This window comes from Megascapheus bottae, chromosome 21 (assembly GCF_031878675.1).
Source record: "Megascapheus bottae isolate mThoBot1 chromosome 21, mThoBot2.hap1, whole genome shotgun sequence".
NCBI lineage: Eukaryota > Metazoa > Chordata > Mammalia > Rodentia > Geomyidae > Megascapheus > Megascapheus bottae.
The window spans coordinates 4391834-4415120 of record NC_143529.1 but is presented as its reverse complement, the minus strand read 5'-3'; the positions used below and the strand labels follow the sequence as shown (position 1 = coordinate 4415120).

Below are 23287 nucleotides of genomic sequence, written 5' to 3'. Positions count from 1 at the left end.
CTTGCACGAATATCCAGGTTCCATTCCTTGGTATCACATACATAGAAAAAAGCCAGAAGTGGTGCTGAGGCTCAACTGGTAGAGCTCTGACCTTGAGAAAGTCCGAGGACAGTGCTCAGGCCCTCAGCTCAAGCCCAGAACTGGCAAAAGAAAAAAAAAAGAAAGAATAAAAAAAAAAAACTAAGGTAAAAATTTCAAGACATATGTGAAAAAATGCTGTATGCAAAATATAGGTGAAATTTTTGATACTGTAGAGTAAAATAACACCAACAATAATTTCTTAAAGTTCATTAATCCTATTATTGCTAGGCACTTGTCCAAAAGAAATAAAATATATACATCCAAGCATCCTTCACAAGAATATTATATATAGCTTTTTTATTTGTATCTGTTTATCAGCTTTTTATTTTCATTTTGGTGCTGACTGGAGATTCAACCCAGGCTTTATGCATACATAACATTCTTTCACTCACCTACTGAGCTATATTTCCCAGTCCAGTGATCATTTTCAGTCAATAACTGGAAGCAGTCTACATGTTTTCAAACAGGAGAAAGATAGTCTCTTTTGTTTATGGGATGCTATGCAATAAAAATTGTTTAACCTACTGATAAATGGAATTATCCAACTTTCAAAATTATTATGAGCTAAAGAAACTCAAGACAAAAATTACATATTGTGTGATTTTAAAATATGATCTTATATAATTAAAAATAAGATGGGATTGTAGAGAAATGACTAATCTATACAGGCAGGGTAGCAGTGCGAATGACTTAATAGTAGGCAGAGCAGAAGGACACTTTCAGTGTAGTGGTCTTGAAATGCTTTCTTCAAAACTGTTTACAAAGTAGCCCTAAACATCTGTGTATCACTGAGTCTTGAGTTTTGGTATTTTCAAGCATTTCACTTCACTGACCTCTCAGGTTTCCTCCAATCATTAACTAAGACGTATCTTTTTCATCTATTTTTATTGTGGTTAATAGAAGGGTTACATTATATTCACCAGATAGAAGGTGCATAACTTCACAAACATTGATACCCTTTCTCATGACATGGTCCCCATTTCTCTCCCCCCATTGCCCCCCACTTATCTTGATTTCCCTCCTTCCCTATCCAATTTCAAATTTTCTATTTTACTATAGTCTTGTTTCATATCTACTTAAAATGCTGCTCAAACAGTGGTCTATGCACAGGTAGCAGGTATTTGGAGGGCTTGCAGGACTACAGATCCTGAAGCTGCTCCTCCCACCTTCAGAATTAGAATATTCCTTTCAGTTGAACCTGTAGATGTTTTCCACACATTTATACCAATAGAAGTCCTGATCTAGGCAATGCATAAGGAAAGTACCCAGGACTAATAGTTTCTTTGGAGTATCACATTTTACTTGGGATTTTTCTTAAATGAAACACGTGCAAAGCCCAAACTAGCTATTAATTCAAGCTTTCTCATAATATTTCAGAATAATTATACTTTAAAAACAAAAACAGATAACAAATGAATGACCAAACTGTACAAGAATTCTTGGGAGAGACACTACTTAAGAACCATTGAGCTAGAGAATTATATATATAAATATATAAAGGTTGTATACTGATGTAATTATTTTGTCAATTACAAACCTGAAAGCATGGTATGTCAGGTATTATGGGAAGATATTTACTTTCCATTGTAAATGAGTTCACATAAAAGCATTTTATTCCCAGATTATGTACAGATCAGGGTATTGATACAACTTTGTGACTTGAATTTCTCCTCACAGGAAAGTTTTCCAGGTATTTCTGTTTTACTAATGAATACCCATTTATAAAAATGTGGCTTCGGAGCCAGGCACTAGTAGTTCACACATGTAATCCTAGCTACTCAGAAGGCTCAGATCTGAGGATCACAGTTTGAAAGACAGCCAGGACAGGAAAGTTAGTGAGACTCAACTCCAAAAAACTACCTGTCCCCTCACCCCCAAAACAGGAGAAGAAAAACTGAAAATGGAGCTTTGGCTCCAGTGATACAATGCTGGCTTTGTGCAAAAGAAGCCCAGTAACAGAGTTCAGGCCCTGATTTCAAGACCCAGGACTGCTTCTAAAAATAAATAAATAAAAAGTGACTTTGAGTAGAAATATTCCTGCTTCTGTTATATGAGCACAATTGTCCCTGGATTATTTTCAGTAGATCCCTAACCAAGGATATCAGCTGCTGAAGAAAAAGGGGCTGCCACATAAATGGCTATCATTGGTCATTAAGGACCTTCCCCTTCTGTTCCTGTGTTTCCTGAGTGATGGAAAGTTTTAGCCATGAAGTTGCTAATCCTGCTAACACTAAAAGGCTCTCTCCCATTAGCAGTTTCTGTGTTGCATTAATAATAAGAAAGTAATAAAGAAAGAGACCAGACTCAGATGTTCAGTCTCCCTTGGGTAAGGCCCCAGCTTAACTTTCATCCCCCTGGTCCATTCTAATGATCTTGCTTGTATTAAAGGAACAGGATGGATAAGAAAATAAGTGTCGTTCTTTGTTTGCATAGTCAAAAGTTCCTTCTTTGGAGGAAGAAAACCTTTTTTAAACATACATAAATTGAAAAAACACGTGAATATTTTTCACAATTAAATTTGACCTGGTTAATTCATAAATTAAACACAAGATTCTAAAACAATAGGGAAAATGTAAATTCAGATCACTAAGGACAGGAAAAACTTTACGTTTTAGAAAAAAAAAATTATTCTACCTTTCCTAGAAGACCTATGCAGCAGAGAACTTTCCAACAGTTGCCATTGTCTCCCTGTTATCGTTTTTATTGTATATCAAAACACTTGTCTCCACACGAATAAACTAAAATTTTAAGAGAAAGTTTTTCTATCACAAATATTAAAAGCTCATGCTTTTAATAAAGAAGAAATGATGAGTAGTTATCATGTTAAAACAGAGTTGGATTTAACAGATTCTTGGGACCTGTTTGTACATAGTTTTTGTTGAAATGCACTACTAGAATTGATCAAGAAAGGAATTTCTTAGGTTGTGTGTGTGTGTGTGTGTGTGGGAGAGAGAGAGAGAGAGAGAGAGAGAGAGAGAGAGAGAGAGAGAGAGAGAGAGAGAGAGAGAGAGAAACATACATACAGACAGACATGAACTTATACTAGGACCCCAAATCAGACCCTTGCCTTCCTGATTGGCTTTTTTTTCCATAAAATTTTTATTAATAGAAGGATTACATTACATTTGCCAGATGGAAGGTGCATTACTTCACTTACGTTGATATCCTTTCTCATGTCCTGGTCCCCATTTCCCTCCCCCCCACCCCCATCCTCATCTTGTTTTCCCCCCTTTTCTATCCAATTTCAAATAACCAAATACGCATATATCCAATATATCAGATAACAAAGTGAAATATTGTAACAATAGCCCATGGCTGGTACTCTACCACTTGGGCCGCGCTGCCACTTCCTACATTTTGCTGGTTACTAGAGATGATTGTCTCTGATTAGCTTTCCTGGGCTGGTTTTTGAATCACAGTCCTCAGATTGCAGCTTCTTGAGTACAATTGTTTCAAATCCTTTTACTATTGAAATTATGTGATCTTTGCCACAAATGCATTTACTTTTATAGGAAAACTTCGTTTTTAAAATCTATTTTCAAGTGCAAGTATTTATTTCGTTCAACTATATATTTTATTCATTTGGTAAATAGTATGTTCATCACCTCAAAAGCATTCCTCATTTCTTTCACTCAAAAATGTAGAAACTTTTTCTCACTGTATCAGACACTATTGTATTCTGATGTCAAAAGATTGATTTTATAATTTAGTTTATTTGAATACCTCTACTTCAGAAACATGTAGTAACTGTCACTAATGATCATTAGTGGATGAATATACATTTTAAAATAAAATTTATGTTCATGATTTTCAGAGAAAATCACCATGATTAACTCTGTGAAATGTTTATGTGCAATTCAAAAAATTTCTGTAAAAGATACTCATTTTTCTAAAGATTTATAATCAATCTTTGTTCTTCATAAGTGCTTAAAATTGTAAGGCAAAAATGGGCATATGTACCAAAACCAAACAACCCATCTAATAATTTCAAAGCTGACATAAAAATAGTCACTGAAAAAATTCAAAATTTTAGGAACAAAAAATGCTGATTTTGTAAAAATAGATTGTTTTTCCTCTGGATTGAGAAGAGTGAAATTATTTTAATGAAATAACTCTTTTATGTTATCTACTATTGGCCAATCAATTTTCATAAATCCTATGTTATCTACTATTGGCCAATCAATTTTCATAAATCCTATATACTCTTCTTTTTTGCTTTTGTTTTATTCTTCTTTTAAAAATTCTTATAGAAAAAAGAGCCTACTTTATTATACCTAAAACATGCTCTTTTTAAAAGAATTTTTAAAAGAAGAATAAAACAAAAGCAAAAAAAAAGAAGACTAAGATTTATGAAAATTGATTGGCCAATAGTAGATAACATAAAAGAGTTGGCTCAATGGTTTCCCTCATTTGTAATAATTAGTACACATCTAGGACTCTCAGCACAGGATTACAATAGCACAAAACCTACATACATATAGGATGAGACTAAATGAAAGGGTCTCTAGGATATGGAAACACGAGCTTTATCATGCGTGATCGTTGTTCTTAATGTAATATGTTATTTCTCTTCTCCTTTGTTGCCCTTTGGTTAATCTCATATTGTTACTGTATCTGACTTTGTTACTTAGTATATTGTATATATGTTTATTTGATTATTTGAAATAGGAAAGGGAAGGGAGGCAAAACAAGATGATTGGGAGGAAGTAGGGGAGGGGAGTGGGGACAAAAATATCAGAAGGGGTTTCAATGTGTGAGAAGTAAATCACCCACTATCTGGCAATGTAACCATAACTCCTTTATACAGTACCTTGATAATAAAAAAGAAAAAGAAAAAAAAGAAGGCTTTCATGAAAGTGGGGAGATTGCTTCCCCCAAAACAAACAAACAAACAAACAAAAAGGTCCAGAGCATGGCCTAGTGGTAGAGTGCTTTCCTGTCTTTCATGAAGCTGTGGGTTTGATTCCTTGGTATCAGATACACAGAAAAAGCCTGAAGTGATGCTGTGGGGTCAGGTGGTAGAGTGATAGCCTTGAGAATGCTCAAGGACAGTGTCTCAGCCTTGAATTCAAGCCCCAGTGGGTGCTTGTGAGGATTATCCTTAGATTGGGGAGAAGGAGCAGAAAGAGAGTTGAGTATAACATGCTTAATAAATTCCCAGGAACAAACAAGGCCATTAAGGTAGCATCCTTATACAGAATCATCTCAGAGTTTTTGAAACCAAACATACAGTTACCTGCATTTCTTTTATGTTTTCCTCTCCCATAGTTCATGAAGGCTCTGGAGAAACCAGTCAAAAGGAGACATCCACCTGTGATATTTGCCAGTTTGGTGCCGAATGTGATGAAGATGCTGAGGATGTCTGGTAAGCTGATATCTTCATTCTTAAAAAAAAAATGAAAAAATGATGTCATTCATTTGCTTCTTGTTTTTATTCAGCAACCTTTCTTAAAAGGAAGAAAATGTCGTCATTCTTTTTCACTCTGAGTTATCAGGCGAATTGCATAAATGAGGTGTTACTAGTAGCAGGAATTTCTGGAGCATGATTAAAATGTGGACCAGCCAGTCATCTGTCCAGAGAATTACTTGTTAACATACATTAAGATATCACCAAAGCTTCCCCAAACTGTCAATATTAACACAAAGAAGGAAAAAGAAATCATATTGACCCATATCTCTCTCAAGAAACATTATCAAGAAAAAATGGGTGTTTACTGTCTTAATTCTCTTCAGACTGTTATTTTAAAAAAACAGGTCATCCAGTGAGTATCTGATCAACAGAAATTTCTTTCTCAACATACTGGAATCTGAGAAGTACCAGGCATTTTGTCTTATTGACAGCCTTCATCTCATTGTAGAGAGGACAGAGCCAAGTATTCTCAGCTTCCCTTAAAGAATAACAGTGTCATTTGTGAGAGCTCATCTTCTCTGAGAAATTTACCCCAACTCCTCATACTATCTATCAGTTGGAAGTTGCTGATATGGTTTCTAAGATGGTAGGTGTAGGCAACACAGACACTTAAAGTGGAGAATATGCTTGTATATGTAAGTTGGAGTGACAAGACACTTAAAGAATGTTCTTTAAACTGTCCTATAGTGCCAAGTTCTCTCTCCCTTTACTACTCAGCAACTTTTACAGGTACCTGTCAAATATGTGAGCCGCAAGATCAGCACAGGTACTGGCTTCACCACTAGAGGTGTATTTTCTTAACAGCACTTTATCTTAATGATTTGTAAACTTTTGCTACCCAAATATAGAAGATCATCCAAATTACTTTTAGTTTTTTTAACCATATATGTTTTTTCATTGAATTTGTTAGTGTTAGAGTTCTACTGCCAAACCATGCCTGGTCATCAAGAAGAAAGGGAGAGAGAGGGAGAGGGAGAGGGAGAGGGAGAGGGAGAGGGAGAGGGAGAGGGAGAGGGAGAGGGAGAGAGGGAGGGAGGGAGGGAGGGAGAGAGAGAGAGAGAGAGAGAGAGAGAGAGAGAGAGAGAGAGAGAGAGAGAGGGAGAGGGAGAGGGAGAGGGATCTCGAGCGAGAGAGAGAGAGAGAGAGATCTCGAGAGAGAGAGAGAGAGATCTTGAGAGAGAGAGAGAGAGAGAGAGAGAGAGAGAGAGAGAGAGAGAGAGAGAGAGAGAGAGAAGGGGGTGGGGGGGGAGGGAAGGGTAGGGAAGGAAATGGTACAATGAATAGCACACTTTGCCCATCATGTAGTGTACTGAAACTTGTTCACATGCATTTTGGTAATTGGACAAGTTCCTAAAAGATAGAAACAAGAGTTGGAATTTAAATCCACTGTAGGTCCTAAAGTTTCCAGTACAGTAAGTCAATTAAAAACAAACTTTGTCACGTGTTTCAGTTCATTTCTCAGAAACACAGACCCCAGACAAATTCTATAGGAATGGTTCACATTGAAAGAAAAGTCTGTTCCTCAAGGTTCAAGAGATAACTTAAGGTTTTTGGTTCCCAAATTTGATCTTCAGTTTCACCAAGAGTATTTTTTTTATTTCGTATCACCCAACCTCTCACTGCTGCTGAACCACGTACTCATCCAAACATATCAGCAGATAAACAGTCACGCCTTCCACCTCAAAGAATGCCAGTATTATTGCCCACAAGTGTCTGGCAGAGAGAGCATCATGAGGACCTAGCCCCTCAGTATGTGGTGCAAAATGCTCCCCCACCAAACCTTCTTCACCATTTACTTCATGCTTGCTGGTAGCCTCTATCCACACACTGCTATGTAGTATTTACTTTAGTTTAGATTTTTTAAGCATATTAAATTCCTTAGTTCTACCCCAAGCTTAATGAATCAGAATTTCAGTGAAATGGAGCTCACTGACTTTTCTATAATTCCTCAAATGATTTCAAATACCATAAATAGCTCAAAGATCTTTGAATGAATCTTCATCAGTATTTTTTCAAGTTATTGTTATTTTTCTTAAAGATACAGGCATGTTCCGTAAGTTTCCTTTGCCTAGTTTTCCCTTTTTACATGATGACTTTTTAAAAAAAAAATGCTTTGCAAGTACCAAGATTTGAGTATAATATCAGGTAAAAAATATTGGCTTCATATCTTGAGATTTGTCATTTATATGCTTTCTTATCATCAGTAAATTCTAACTACAGGATGTAGAGTCTATTATTTTCTTAGTTTTACACAATGGAACCCATGTTTTGAAGTGATTAAGTGACAAAGTCAAGCTGAAGATATGAGGTGAAAATAACTGGAGGATGTTGGTATGTTAATTCAAACAAAGGTGCAATTAGAAAAGCCCTTCCTTCCTTCCTTCCTTCCTTCCTTCCTTCCTTCCTTCCTTCCTTCCTTCCTTCCTTCCTTCCTTCCTTCCTGTCATGTCTGCTATAATGAGACGTGTAGGTTTTTCAGGCAATGAATTATATGCAGTGACTCCTAAGACCTGCAGTTTAGAGCTGTTGGTTAGAGAGATGCTAAGCCATCCAGGTGGGCAGAATGTCACTTCTGGTGTTCTTGCAAAAGTCCAGGTGGACAATGGAAAGGCCATTCCCAGAGACTTGCTCAAGGCTCCTGTTGCATCAGAAATGTTCAGAAATGGGCAATTGTGTCAAACCAAGGCAACTGCAGTTCAAAACAAGGAGTTTAGTCACAAAAGGGTCAAGGAGAAGTATGAGGCAGAGTTTTGATCATGGAGAGATAGAGCATCAATCAGCAAAAATGAATTATTGGCCAAAATAGGAAAAATGGATAAATTTCTACTTAGTGGAACAGTTGCAGAAAGTCAAGCTTTGGTTACTAGTTATGGCAACAAGTGTAGTGTATACCTTGGAAATGAATTATGAGATCAAAATGAAACCAACATGAGGACTGACTTGATGCTGTGTCCATTAGCTTTTGGCTAGGAGATCGTGAATACTCCCAGCCTAGGGACAAGATTTGTTCCAGAATTCAGGATAAGTCTGAACTTACAGATGAAGCTAAATGGCCATTGCTGTGAAGATTAGAAGGCAGCAGGGGCAGAGAGCCAAGATGATCATTATACTTCCCAGGCAAGAATGAGAAGTTGTTAGCATTTAAATAAAATGTATTTAAAATGCCCAATGTAAGCAATAAAGAATGGTGCCAAATTGAGTGCATTGATTTTCATTTACATAACTACCTTTGTATGTTAACATATTATATTCAGTTATAACCATGAAGGGCAAATTGGAAACAGCTGAAGGACACAAGAACAACCCAATAAATGAAATTAAAGAGGCATGGAATTGAAGAGGCTATAAAATAACATAGAGAAAAAAATTCAGGCAATGATCTGACTGTAGTACTACCAACATAATCTTCACTGAATCAGTAGCTTTGATAAATCATTGATTTTGAATAAAACCATGGCCAGATACTCTTAGGAATATAAAATATTGCATCTCTATGTAATGACAGGGTACAGCTCAGCAATTTGTTTTGTTTTCCTTTGACAGCAGCCATAATTCCATGCATAAGAATTTGCTCAGTTGTGAATTATGAGGTAATAATGTGATATCAGTAAATACTAATAAAGAACAATATTCTTGTGTCTATAATGCACATGTAAAGGTAAAATGTAATTTTCGATCTTTCTCTAACCCTAGCCTAAGAAATTAATACTCAACATCTGCCGAGGGGGTTAGTTCTTCAAGAATACTTAGGAAAATTCAAGACAAAGATAAATATATTGTTAGAATTAAAAAGCCAATGTAAAGTTAATTGATCATCTTTCCATAATTAGATGGATTTTTGAATTAAAGAGCAAGTCACAGTGGAAATAAAGAATAAACAAAATAAAAGTAATGAGGACAAGGAGGGTTGATAAAAAGAGAAAATCATAATTAGAGGATGGCATTGATAAAGTCATGATACTAATGACATAACAGTTAATGCTTTTATTTTGAGAAAACAGATGGCTTATAATCTAATATAAGACCAAGTTTATGTTCTCTGATTTAATTTTCAGGTTTTATCTTGCATTTTTCTTCTTATGGAAATATCAAGGCTGTAGATCAAAAAATAGCCAGATTACTGTTTTTAAATAAGTAAAAATAAACCATTTTGCTACCAATTTTTCGGCCAACAATATTTATCTAAATATAGAATTGGATTAAAATTCCAAAAGAAGGTTAAAATTAAGGCAGATAAATGACCTATACTCTTGTATATCTACTTTCATCACAGAAGCATCCTTTGTTTCAGATGGACTTCAAAGCAACTGAATCACCTGTAAAAGGGTAAAGGTTTATGTTTCCTTGGTTATGAGGAAAGAGTTAAGGGAAGGGAATGAAAAGGATTTAAAGGATTATTTCTCTTTATATCTAGACTGCAAAGCATAAAAACTAACACACTTATACATCAAAGAGACTCTCAAATGCATCCTGCCAAATATAATTTGTAAAGAAAAGAAATGACTTATACATAAGACAAATATAATAAAATTGACTGTGCAGAATAAAAAAAGTCCCATCTGATAGCACTGGGAATACCAACTTATGGTTTCGACAAATATTTCTGGTACTTGGTTCATTTTAGAAACAGATTTACTTTCTTTTAATTATCTTACCTGATAAATTATTTCAGTAAGACCAAAGTAGGTCAGTAGTAACTCTTTGCACTGGGAACTATTTCTTAGAAGTAATTAGCTTGGAACTTTCTGCTAGACCTGTCAGTCAGAAGTAGTTCAGAACCCTCAGGTTGATACTTGATTTAATGTATTTTAAAAAAGCAAGTTGATACTTGTGTCTGATCATTGCAATGGCTAGTTATGAAATTGGCTGGGTGTCTAATATTTCCAGGGTATCAGATCAAAGCAAGGAAAAAGGACACAAGTGTAAGAGCAGATGCAACAGATGACAACTAACGGAAAGGAACAACTTAAATTATGTATATATATATATATATGTATGTGTATATATTTGCTTTATAGGTGTGTTTTATAACTCTTTATTGTTATTTTCCCTTTGCTATTGTTGTATTCTGAATGCGTCACTCAGGCACCATGAGCAAAATTATATTGGTTTAATTGCTATTAATTTGTCATTCATTTTGTCTCTGAGGGCATTAATACTGTTTTCTAACATTGCAGTACTAATCCATAAACATGTAGTATCCTTTTGATCTACTGCAGTGGTAAGAAAGGAGAGAGTTCACAAAGAGATTACACATCTAGTTTGGGGTTTTTTTAATTTCACTTTATCTTCATTGATGTATTATCACTGGAAATAGGGAGTAGGATTTTAGCATTTCTTTTGTGAGTATCTCTTATAAAGACAGTTTGTTTTGAAGTCTTTAACATCTTGCTCCTTTGATCTGAGGAGGCTTCTTGTCCCTGGGAAGACTGTATGTCGTTGGCATCTCTCCCACCTTTAATGTGTTTTGGACTGTGGAAACTCATGAATATTTGAAGGAGGGCAGTGGCCATGGATGATCCTTGGCACCGGAATCTACCATACACATAAGTAAATTAGACATTAGGTCCTGCTGACTTTAGTACAGTTAGGTTGCAAATTTGATAGGGAATGTTAAGCTACCCTGTGGAAAATACCCAAAACAGATTTTTTTAACTACTAGTGCTAGACATTGGATCAAAAACACGGTGTTGTAATAAGAAGTTACCAACTGGGTTTTCTTTCTGCTTAGTGAAAATGAGAAGTTAAGATTGTATATGGTATAAGGAAAGAGGATGCTGATTCCTCACAAAATTTTTGCTCAGCCTTCTCCTTTTTTCCTTTTTTTTCAAATTAATTTCTTTTGCCCCCTGACTTTAAAAACTGTAAATGTGGTAACCCAAAATTAGGACTGGCTTATAATATGAGTGTACTCATGTCAAGAATGGAAAAAAGTTTTCAAAGAGAAATAGAAAGAGCCAATATGTCTAGTCTAGAATATACAAGGCTTTTGTTGATCATATAGATTAATTTTTGAGACCATTTCAGTTCCAAAAGGCCTGTGGTTGTTGGATTTTGTTCCTCCATTGGCTTCTTATTGTCCCCATAATGACAGCAATTATCACTTCTTTTTTTTTCTTTTTTTTATTGTAATTAGTAAAAGGGTTACATGATATTTGCCAGATAGAAGGTGCATTAATTCACATACATTGATACCCTTTCACATGTCTTGGTACCCGTTTCCCTCCCCCCCCCCACACCCCCCACCCGTCTTGGTTTTCCCCCCTTCCCTATCAAATTTCAAATATCCAAATACAAATAAATTCAATATATCAGATAACAAAGTGAGATACTATACCAATATGAGATAACCAAGGGACAGCAAAGGATATGAGAGACAACATAGTACATTAAGGACAACAATCATTCATTGTATGGCTTTTGTTTCAGTATCCTGGAGGTCCTTTCAATTAGCTTCACATTATATGTCCTTATGTATCAAGAATTTGCTCTAATGCAAATCTCTGCTAGTAGAGCCCAAGGTTTCTACTGATTATGACGAATGAGGGAAACCATTGAGCCTAAGTTCCTTTGAGTCTGGCTTACTTCACTTAATATGATTTTTTCTAAGTCTTTCCATTTCCTAACAAATGGGGCGATGTCATTCTTTCTGACAGCAGCATAGAATTCCATTGTGTACAAATACCACAACTTGTTGATCCACTCATCAACTGAGGGACATCTAGGTTGGTTCCATATCTTTGCTATGGTGAATAGTGCTGCAATGAACATTGTTGTGCTAGTGGGTTTAGTATGTCCTTGTTTCTGGATGGTTGGGTAAATGCCAAGTAGTGGAATTGCTGGGTCATAGGGGAGTTCTATGTTTAGCCTTTTGAGGCACTGCCACACTGCTTTCCATAGTGGTTGAACGAGTTTGCACTGCCACCAACAGTGTAGTAGTGATCCTTCCTGGCCACATCCCCTCCAGCATCTGTTGTCATTCGTTTTCCTGATCCTGGCCATTCTAGCTGGAGTGAGGTGGAATCTTAGAGTTGTTTTGATTTGCATTTCTTTTATGGCCAGAGATGTTGAGCATTTCTTCATGTGTCTATAGGCCATTTTTGTTTCTTCTTCAGAGAAGACTCTCTTTAAGTCTTTGGCCCATTTTTTAATGGGATGGTTGTTACTTTGGAGGTTAGTTTTGGAGTGATTCAATTTTTTGAATGTATTTTAGATATGAGGCCTTTGTCCATTGTTTGGTTGGTGAAGATCTTCTCCCACTCTGTAGGCCTTCTTAATGTTGCTGAAATGCCACCTGTTCCTCTAGATTCCTTTCTTAATGTCAAGCCTTCCATTTGTCTAAAACATTTTTCAAGTGGAGAAGCAAATGGTCTCCAGATTTCAGGAAACATACATATTTCTACTTTCATAATTTCAGATGTAATGGTATAATCCCTTCTGACCAAGTAATGTCCAAATATGAAAGCTTGAGTATATTTATTTTTCTTTCTTTTACATATTTCTTCACATACCTTGAACAAGAAAGGAAATAACCTGTGCTTTTCTAATTTTCACACATTGAATTTAAATTAATAAGTCCATTTATAGATAGATTGAACTAGTATTTTTCAGATGATTTACATGGTAGTCTAATACAAGGCATTAGATAGTGCCCTGTGTCAAAAATGCCCTATCTCTTGCCCATAGTTTTCTCTACAATAGCTTTCAGTAACCAAATTTGGAAACTGAAGCTAAAAGCCTCACATATTACTTAGGAAGATAAATGGATAAAGGCACTTAAAACACAGAGCAGTCAATTAACAGCAACCAACAACTAGGCCACCCTCCAAAATAGGACAATTGTGCCTATACTTTATGTAAAGTAACTATAAAATAATCTTGAAATTTGAAAATCAATCATAGTGGTCAAAACCTTGGGTCTTTTGTGATCCCACTTCAAAAGGATTTGCATTTTCACTAAGTTCTAGAAAGTCTCTAGGCTTTTTCTGTTTCCATGTTTCAATTGTGCTAGCTATTCCATAGTGATTAATGGAGCATGACAACTACAAACTTAGATCTGGCGTAAAGTGTCAAGAAATATAGAAATAAACAATTCTGAACTTTACCGTGTGTTTTATGCATTTTTACAATTTTATGTAGGCCATGTAATATAAATCATATAATTTCTATTTTATGTCAAAGTAATGAAATACCACATGACAGTAAGAAGCAAGGAAAGAAAAAGAAAAAATGGATTGTGCTTCTGCTACTAATTTAACTATTTTTTTACTTAGTGTCCTTTAATTTGGTTATCTTTTTTGTTTTGCTTTTGTTTTTTATATTGTTTATCTTTGTCATTCAACAAACTCTCTCACTTGACTTGTTGGGGAGGGGAAGTGTCTCAGTTTCTAGCATATACTAAATCAGTGATTCTTGTGTCTAGAATTATGAAATGTATGTGTTCCTATGTATTACTTCAATCATAGAGTATAACTAGAAATCTCAATATATATTTAGACTGAGGTCAACAGTGAGTGTTCTGGGGAAAAAATTCCATATGAACTGCCTGAATTTATAGACCCTTTATTCCTCATAGTAGTATTACAAAGTTGAGTATATTAATAATCCTCAGTTCATGTAAAACAAAACTGAAGCACACAGAGAGGCCAGCGAAACTTCCAAGGGCCAGCAGTAGATGAAAGAAATGAGATTTGAACCAGTCTGGCTAGCTTCAGAAATCCTACACATATTTAATGACATAAATTACAAATATATAGTATCCATTATTGAAAGACATCCACATCTATACTTCATTTATCTTATAAGTTACATACTTATATGTATACATGTTATGTATGAATACTACGTATTGCTCAGAAATTATATTTCTCTACTTTCTTCTCAATACTGGTGATTGAATCCAGAACTTTTAGGCAAGTGTTCTATCATTTGACTTACAGGTTATTTTCTCTGATTACAAGGGTTGTATATATTTATCAAATCAATTTTGAAGAAAATAGAAAATATAGAAACTTTAAAAATGCCAATCATAAACAAGACAAAAAATCTGAAGACATATGTTCTTCATGAATGTGTATTTCATAAAATTCTAATCATATTTTTCACATCAATATGACCATCTCTTTAGAAATTTATACTTAATCTTGTGGCTGAGTTGCTTGCTAATAACTTACTACTAATTTACTACTAATATATTTTAGTTTGGATTTGATTTCTGTGGCCCAAAGTCTGATTATTCTTTCAAAATTTCCAGCAAGTAGTTAAAATTTCTTAAGACAAATTGATTTGGAGATACTGGCCTGATTACAGTACTCTAAAAGTTTACTACTAATCCTCATCCCTTACAAGTACATGTTAAAAAATTTCGAAGTCCAAGAAACTAGATAGTCCCAAAGCATATCCATTGTGTGTATCAGAGTGTTTATAATAAATAGCTTTCTAAGTCATAACCATTGTTTACTGAGAAACTGTCCTCCCAGAGGTGCATTAAATAGGATAAGAACTATTAGTAATCATCAGTGGTTTGCTTGCAACTAATAATATGTTGTATGTGTTGGCTCATCTAAGTCACAAATCAGTGAATTGTTCTCTGCAGTCCATATCAGTCTATCTCAGACATTTTCCCCTAAAAATAGAATGTGTGATATCTAATAAGGATTGAACAAGTTGTAAAATTATATGCAACACCCAATTGAAAAATCAATACTACTGAAGGTCTAAATGGCTATTAACAGAAATAAAAGAAATGGTGAAAACATGCATCTGAATTTCCTAGCCGCTAATGCAAAACAAAACTAATTGGAGAGTGTTGGGTCTGTTCATCCCTTTACCACTAAGATATGAATGTGATAGGAAGAATCAAGGTGATACACAAGGGACAGATGATCTTCTAAAGATTGTTTACCACATGGAAGTTTTCATTCACCGCCACTTTTCAAAATTTTTGACAGAGTATTTTACTCTGCTCTCTGTGTTCATCTTAAAATGAGTCCTCTACCAACAAAAATTGTTTCCATGAGGTAGTAAAAACTAATATTAGGCCATAGTAAACATACATTCAGATATATTATCTGGAAAAATATAAAGGTAAAATAAAATTTTGACTTCATGTTAACAAATAGTAGCGATTTTTTTTTCATAGAAACAATGTCTGGTGCCGGGAGTTTGGCCTAGTGGTAGAATGCTTGCCTAGAATGCACCCGGGCTGGATTCCTCAGTACCACATACATAGAAAAAAGCTGGAGGTGGTGCTGAGGCTCAAGTGTTAGAGCTCTAGCCTTAAGAAAGTCTAAGGACAGTGCTCAGACCCTGAGCTCAAGCCCAGGACTGCAAAAAAAAAAAGTCTACATATATTTTGAACTTTCAAATATAGCACCACTATCAATTATAACAAAGAAATAAAAACAATATGCTTTATAGCAACATGCAGTTTAATTCTAGCTCAAATCTAGGTACACTGACATGGAAAATATCACAGAACTATTTGCCTTGCATCAGTCTTAGACACACAAATTTGTGTACCCTCCAAATCCCTGATCATCCAGCCAAATCTTAAACGCAAAGCATGAATTAGTATATACTAATAACCACATATCCTGCCATTTCGTCTTCTGAGATGAGTGAATAAATACCTACCCACCTTCAGAAAGGATCCAAAAAAGAACTATACTTCTGCACCTTCAGGTGGTTAGTGTATATTACACAGAATCATTTGTCTGCTTATCTTGGACTCTAAAAGCACAGAGTTTGTCCCTATGACATCAAAGATGCAGGCTGGAAGAGACCATGGATCCTAGGCACCTTGTTTCCATGTAACTTATGGTTACAGTGCCTGATTCTTCCATTTCATAATGGAATATGCTATTGTGCACAGCAAACTGTATGGCTTGGTAGGAGAAATAACATCCAATCCATGCTAGAAAGCTCAGGATACATAGTAATTTGCTGGCCTGAGATTAGCCTGTGAAAACCTATAACAGAACAAGAGCAATCCTCAAAAGAAAAAGAATGATCAGGTCTTTGCTCCAAAATGCTAAGGTCTTACAATGTGATTTTATAGGGCCTGCCAATGGCTCAGGGTAGCATTCTCATCTATAAATAACACTTCTAGCAGCCTTGGATCTGCTAGATATTATGTTCAAATGGAAAGAACAGCTTTTATGATAACCCAAGCCTTTCTTATTCTGGATCCCATTCAAAAGTGGCAGTTTTTCAGGTCACTCAGTAAACCTACCAGACTAATAGACTCAACTGAGGAATATGTTACCTCTCAACTCAAAAGAAATCAGATAGATTTGGGACCTACTGCTTGGTCCTAAGAGAAGCAGATATACAAACATAACCCTTCCATTTAGTAGAAGCTAATCTATGTATCCCACATCAATGAGCTGCTATGCATTTCATTGACATTTCTGATATTTTAGCAGATTTATTTTTTGCCTTTGATATGCAAATGATTCACCAATTTTAACGAAGAAGTAGAGAGAAATTGCTGCTTCTTTTCACTGTGTCCTTCTCACTTGCATGGAAGATTAAATCTATTTCATTTGGACAAATAAACCATAAATTAAATCCCCAAACATCCTCACATACATCCAAAATCATGTGTGATCAAAAGTCTGAATATTTGTGGCCCAGTCAGGTTGACACATAAAATGAATCATTACAATTAATATCTAGCATTGTATTTAAATCAATTTCATATTCAGGGGACATACTATACAATATAGCATAACTATCTTCAAAATTAGAAAGCTATCTTCTTGCAATTGTACTGGAGAAAGTATTTTTCTTTTCATCCATGACTGTCATGAAGGGACAGGCCTAAGTAAATGTTCCCAAGTTTTAAAAACATTATAATACTCAAACTATTTTCTCTGTTCTTATGACTGTCCTCTGCTACATGAAGTAAGTAGGACAGACAGTACATAAAGCCTCTGAATGGCTAAGCATGTGGTAAAAAGGAAGGATCAAAATGACATACTATAAACTGGAATATGCTAAAAAAAAAACAGAGTAGAAAAATCATAGGCTTTAGAAAGCTGATACCACACCTTCCATATCATTTATTTTCTGTGTTTAAGATACATATTTACTTACTATATATGTGTATATATTATTATGGTGAGAAACAATGTTTGGGTTTGCATTTCTTTTTTGATCAAAGATATTGAACATTCCTTCCTGTGTCTGTGGCCATTCTTATTCCTTCTTTGGAGAAGTCTTTAGCCTTAAGTGGGCTAATGGGATTACTGTTTCTTTAAGGATTTATTTTGGGGGGGGTTGAATTTTTGAGCTCTAAATATTTCTTATACACTAGGTCCTTGTCTGTTGTATAGCTAGTAAAGATTTTCTCCCAATGTGTGAGCTTTCTATTTATCTTGCAAGCTGTGTCCTTTGTTATGCAGATACTCTGCAGTCAAATGCAATCTCATTTATCTAGCCATTTTTTGATTTACAATGACTTTGGATATTTTTTGTTGGTTTTGATTTTTTTAATTTTATTGTCAGGATAATGTATAGAGGGATTACAGTTACAGATAGGTGAATTTTTTCCCACACATTAATACCCCTTCTTATGTTTTGTCCCCGTTTCCCTCATCCCCATCATCTGTTTTTACCCCTTCCCTTCCCTATTTCAAATAAACAAATAAATGTATATACAATACACCAGGTAACAAAGTCAGATACAGTAACCACATGAGGGCAAAAAAATAAGAAGAGAAATAACATAGTACATTAAGAACAACCATCACACAAGATAAACCATTTTAGAGACTAAGTCTTCATGTTTAAAATCCTGCTTGAAACTCAGAATATTTTTCTCATTGATATAACATTTGATGTTATTTGTCCTTATTAAAGATTTAGTGATAAGTTCATAGTGAGCAGAACTATAATTTAGGAGATATCATCACTTAATGATGTCTGAATAATTTCATAGATTAAGAACAATAATTTATCCACTTGCTATAAAAACGATTTAGTATTATCCATTTGCACTTATCAAAACACTAAAAGGACTAATGCATGGGATCAACATAGGGAAATATGGAAGGATCTCTCATGAGGGGTTTTCAGCAAGAGATGTAGCTCTGAGAAGACTAGTACTTGTGAAAAATAAAACAGACAAAATAAAATGAAATTTGAATACATTTCATTAGTTGGGGCTCATTAACACACAAGGCCTTTATTTATGCCAATCCTGGGACCTGGAAACTGTTCTTGTGCTTTCTCAAGGCTAGCCCTCTACCACTTGAGCCACATCATTACTTCTGGCTCTTTCTAAGTATGTGATTCTGAGAAGGAATTGAACCTAGGTCTTTGTGCATGCTAGGCAAGCATTCTACCACTAGGCCAAACTCCTGGCCCCCGTGGCCACATGGGGTATTTAAATTTTTTAGTGCTGTCTCTTCCCTAGCCCTCTCGTTTTTTTCCCCTTCTGTCCCGACCCACAAGTTGTGTAGTTCATATCCAACAAAGTGTCCATTGAGTACACGTCCTTACATGCAGAATAGCTTGAAATTGTACTATTTTGCACATGATCCCACAGTAGGGAATAATAAAAATCTTCCAACTCAAAGTGATAGCTTCTAAATGTTATATAACACATATGTATGTATAGGGACTTTCCCAAAATTTTGAATAAAACATTGTTCAATTCATCTATACTTTTGATAAATTCACTTAAATGTAGTAAAATGAAACTGACATATTATCAAGAAATAATTTTAGTGTAGTCCAAGAGCAAATTTATCTAAAATATGAGAGAACAATAAGACCTGATTTTGGCAGAGGTAGGGGTATTTTGTTCCTTGTTTAGTGATATACTGGCATTACACTTGTTATGCAAATGCTTTGTCTTTTAATTTTTTACTTTTTTATGTTTTATTGTCGAGGTAATGTATACAGGGTTTATATTTCCATTTGTCAGATACTACCTGCATTACTTCTCATGTATTGATACCCCTTTTCATCTTTTTGTTCCCGTTTCCCTCCCCCCACCCTCTCCTAATCATCCTATTTCAAATAAATAAATAAATGTATATACAATATACCAGGTAACAAAGTCAGATACAGTGACAATATGACATTAACCAAAGGGCAACAGAAGGCTAGAGAAGTAACTTAGTACATTAAGAACAACAATCACACAAGATTAAACACCTGTTTCCATATCCTAGAGATCTTTTAATTTAGTCTCATCCTATATGACTTTATGTACCTAGGTTTTGAGCTGGTGTAATCCTCTGCTAGGAGAGTGATAGATGTGTACAAAATACAAATGAGGGAAACCATGGAGTTTACATTGCTTTGGGATTGGCTTACTTCACTTAATATTATTTTTTTCAAGTCTTTCCCTTTTCTTACAAATGGAGTGATGTCATTCTTTCTGATGGCAGCATAGAAATCCTTTGTATATAAGTGCTACATCTTTGTGATCCAATCATCTACTGAGGGACATCTGGGTTGGTTCCATATCTTTGCTATGGTAAATAGTGCTGCAGTGAACATCATTGTGCTATAGCTTTAGTATGTCCTTGTTTTTGGACCTTCAGGTAAATGCCAAGTAGTGGGATTGCTGGGTCGTAGGGGAGCTCTATGTTTAGTAGTCACCATACTGCTTTCCATAGTGGTTGAATACTTTTACACTCCCACCAATAGTATAGTAGTGATCCCTCCTCGTCACATCCCTGCCAATATCTGTTGTTATTAGATTTCTTGGTCATGGCCATTCTAAATGGAGAGAGGCAGAATCTCAAAGTTGTTTTGATTTGCATTTCCTTTATGGCCAGAGATGTCAAGCATTTCTTCATGTGTCTATAGGCCATTCTTATTTCCTCTTCAAAGAAGTCTCTTTAAGTCTTTAGCCCATCTTTTAATGGGATGGTTGTTTTGGAGAGATTCAATTTTTTAGCTGTAGATATATTTTAGGTCTGAGGCCTTTGTTGTATAGTTAGTGCAGATCTTCTTCCACTCTGTGGGCTTTCTATTTAACTTTCTAACTATGTCCTTCACCATACAGAAGCTCTGCAGCTAAATGCAGTCCCATTTGTCCAATCTTTCTTTAATTTGTGTGTTTCTGGGTTTTTATTTAGAAAGTTTCCACCTGTGCCAAGGAGACCTAGTGTATCTCCTATTCCTTCTTGTAAAGTTTTCAGGATATCTGCTTTTACCTCAAGGTCTTTGATCCATTTGAAATTAATCCTGGTGCAGCGTGACGTAGAAGGATCTAACTTTAGTTTTCTGCAGGTACTTAACAATTCTGCCAGCACTCCTTGTGAAGAGGCTATCTTCCTTCCGTTCTATTTTTTTGGGCTCCCTTACAAAGATTTGGTGGCCATAGGTCTGTGGGTTGTTCTCTGGGTTTTCAGTTCTATTCCATTTTTCCTCAGGTATGTTCGGTGCCAGTACCAAGCTTTTTTGGTTACTATAGCTCTGTAATAGAGTCTAAAGTTTGGTATTGATATTCTTCCTGAGCTGTTCTTTCTGCTAAGGATTGTTTTTGCTACATGAGGTCTTTTATTATTCTATATGAAATTTTGGATTGTTTCTTCTATTTTCTTAATCATGTTGGAATACTGATGGGTATTGCATTGAATTTATAGATAGCACTTGGCAGGATTTCCATTTTCATGATGTTAATTCTTCCAATCCAAGAGCATGGGAGGTTTTTTCATTTCCTCAGGTTTGCTTAAACTTCCTTTTTCCTGTTTTTAAAGTTTTCATCGTATTGGTCCTTTACATTCTTAGTTCGGTTAATTCCAAAATACTTTATTTTCTTTGAGATTGTTGCAAAAGGAATTGGTTTCCTGATTGCTGCCTCGCTCTTCTCATTGTTGGCATACAGGAAGGCAGTTGATTTTTGAGGTTTTATTTTGGATCTTTACTTAGGAAATTTCAACGTGTGCCAAGCAGCCCTAGTGTTTTCTCTATCCCTTCCTGTAATATTTTCAGGGTATCTGATCTTATATTGATCCATTTGGAGTTTATTCTGGTACAGGGTGATACACAAGAATCCAACTTCATTTTAAATTGAATTATTTACTATGGATTTAAAGATTATAAAGATATTTTTCTAGATAGGCTTCTCTTATCAAAAGTTCGATTTGTAAATTATTTCCCCATATTGTGGAGTTTTTTTCAGTCTTTTTGATGGCATATCTAAAAACACATATTTTGAGATTTTGATGTTTTAATTTAGCTTTTTCCTCTTTCATTGCTTTTGTCTATTAAATGATAGTCACAAAGATATACTTCTACATTTTAACCTAAGGGTATTACAGTTGGTCTTATACCTATGATCCATTTTGAAATAGCATTACATATTGAATAACAAAGAAAATCTAATTTGTTTCGTGCATGTGGATATCAGGTTGGTCCAGCACCAGTTATTGAATATACTGTTCTTTCCACATTGAATTTTTTGTTCCCATTAGTCAAATCAATTTAACTGTGAGTATGAAGATTTATTTCTGTTCTCATTCTTTTCCAGTGATTACTGTGTATATGTTATGAAGAATTGAGCTTAATTTTCTCATAGTTAAAATGTAGAAAATGGAGATGTTATGCCTCCACTGCTCCTCTGAGGTATAATATGATCTACAACAGGAACAGAACTACTGTACGCTACAGGGCACTGCTCTTGAGCCATACCAGAGGACTGGCAGGGCACTCCTTCCCTTTCTTTTGGTCTAAAATTTCCAAGTCATTTTTAAATTTTAGAAGATGACCTATTTTGTCCCAAAGGCAGCAACTCTCTAATCTGTATTATATCCATGCATTAGAAGGAATAAGTTTTTCATATAAACTAATCTTCTTTTTAGAAAATACAGAAGACAGTAAGTTCTTCGATGTATTTGAAGCAGCTACATCACATAATCAATATCTAATAACACTCTTTAAATAAGAGAAAAAATCCAAAGTTGAAAAATAATACAATGTTAAGAAGAGCAAAGAAGGATAAAGGTTGGAGAGAAGAACATTTTTAAAGAAAATCTCAGGCTATATATTACAATTATTCAAAATGTTTATCTGAGTGTCTTGCATTATAGGCACAGAATAAAATGAATAATTCTTTTAATTAGAAAAGATAACATTGGAGTTCATGAACAGATACTTTCACCAGTTGTGAACTCCACAATAATTTATACTATTTGCATTTAGCTAAAGTTTTGAGGGAAATGAAAAATGTCATTCTTGATTTCTATATTACTTAAATTGGAACTTAATTCATTAATGATAAGCTTCTAGTGTTGTAAAATACTGAATCAGAGGTGATTGTCTAAAACAACTGAATAATACTTATCTATCTCAGAACAGGATTATACAATTCAAACATGAGAAATAGGTGGCCAATATAGTCCTTAGTTACATGCTAATTATTAGCTCTCTCACTAAGAGACTAGGAAGAACATCTGAAATATCTAATATTATTTCTAGTTACAGTATAAATGTACAGCTAGCATATAAATCAGTTGTTTATGGATAATTTGTTTGTACACTAGACTAGGGAAGAGGCCCAAGGAACATGTGATATCCTTGCATTATCATGTCCTGAATTATTGTTTTTTAGTATATTTCACACATTTTATGAAACATTTGGAAATCAGATGAATTTGGTTTGTGCCAATATAGTATTTATTCTTTACATAGTTTTCTATGTGATTGTTTGATTTGCATTGTTAACTAACAATAAAAACTTGTTTATTATAGAAGTTAACAACCAGAAAACTGGGGTCTGATCACATTTTTGTGATATTCAGTGAAGTTTTACCAGTCTAGACAAATGGGGGG

General features: G+C 34.9%; 1 protein-coding gene across 2 annotated transcripts in view; it reads left to right on the top strand.

Annotated features, from left to right (window-relative positions):
• The window catches only part of Tmeff2 (transmembrane protein with EGF like and two follistatin like domains 2), a 278908-nt gene that overhangs the window by 144841 nt on the left and 110780 nt on the right, over positions 1 to 23287 (top strand). For both annotated transcript variants that reach the window (XM_090354514.1, XM_090354513.1), the window contains exon 5: positions 5350 to 5446. In XM_090354514.1, the coding sequence (XP_090210640.1) occupies positions 5350 to 5446 (97 nt within the window). The remainder of the gene's footprint in view (positions 1 to 5349; positions 5447 to 23287) is intronic.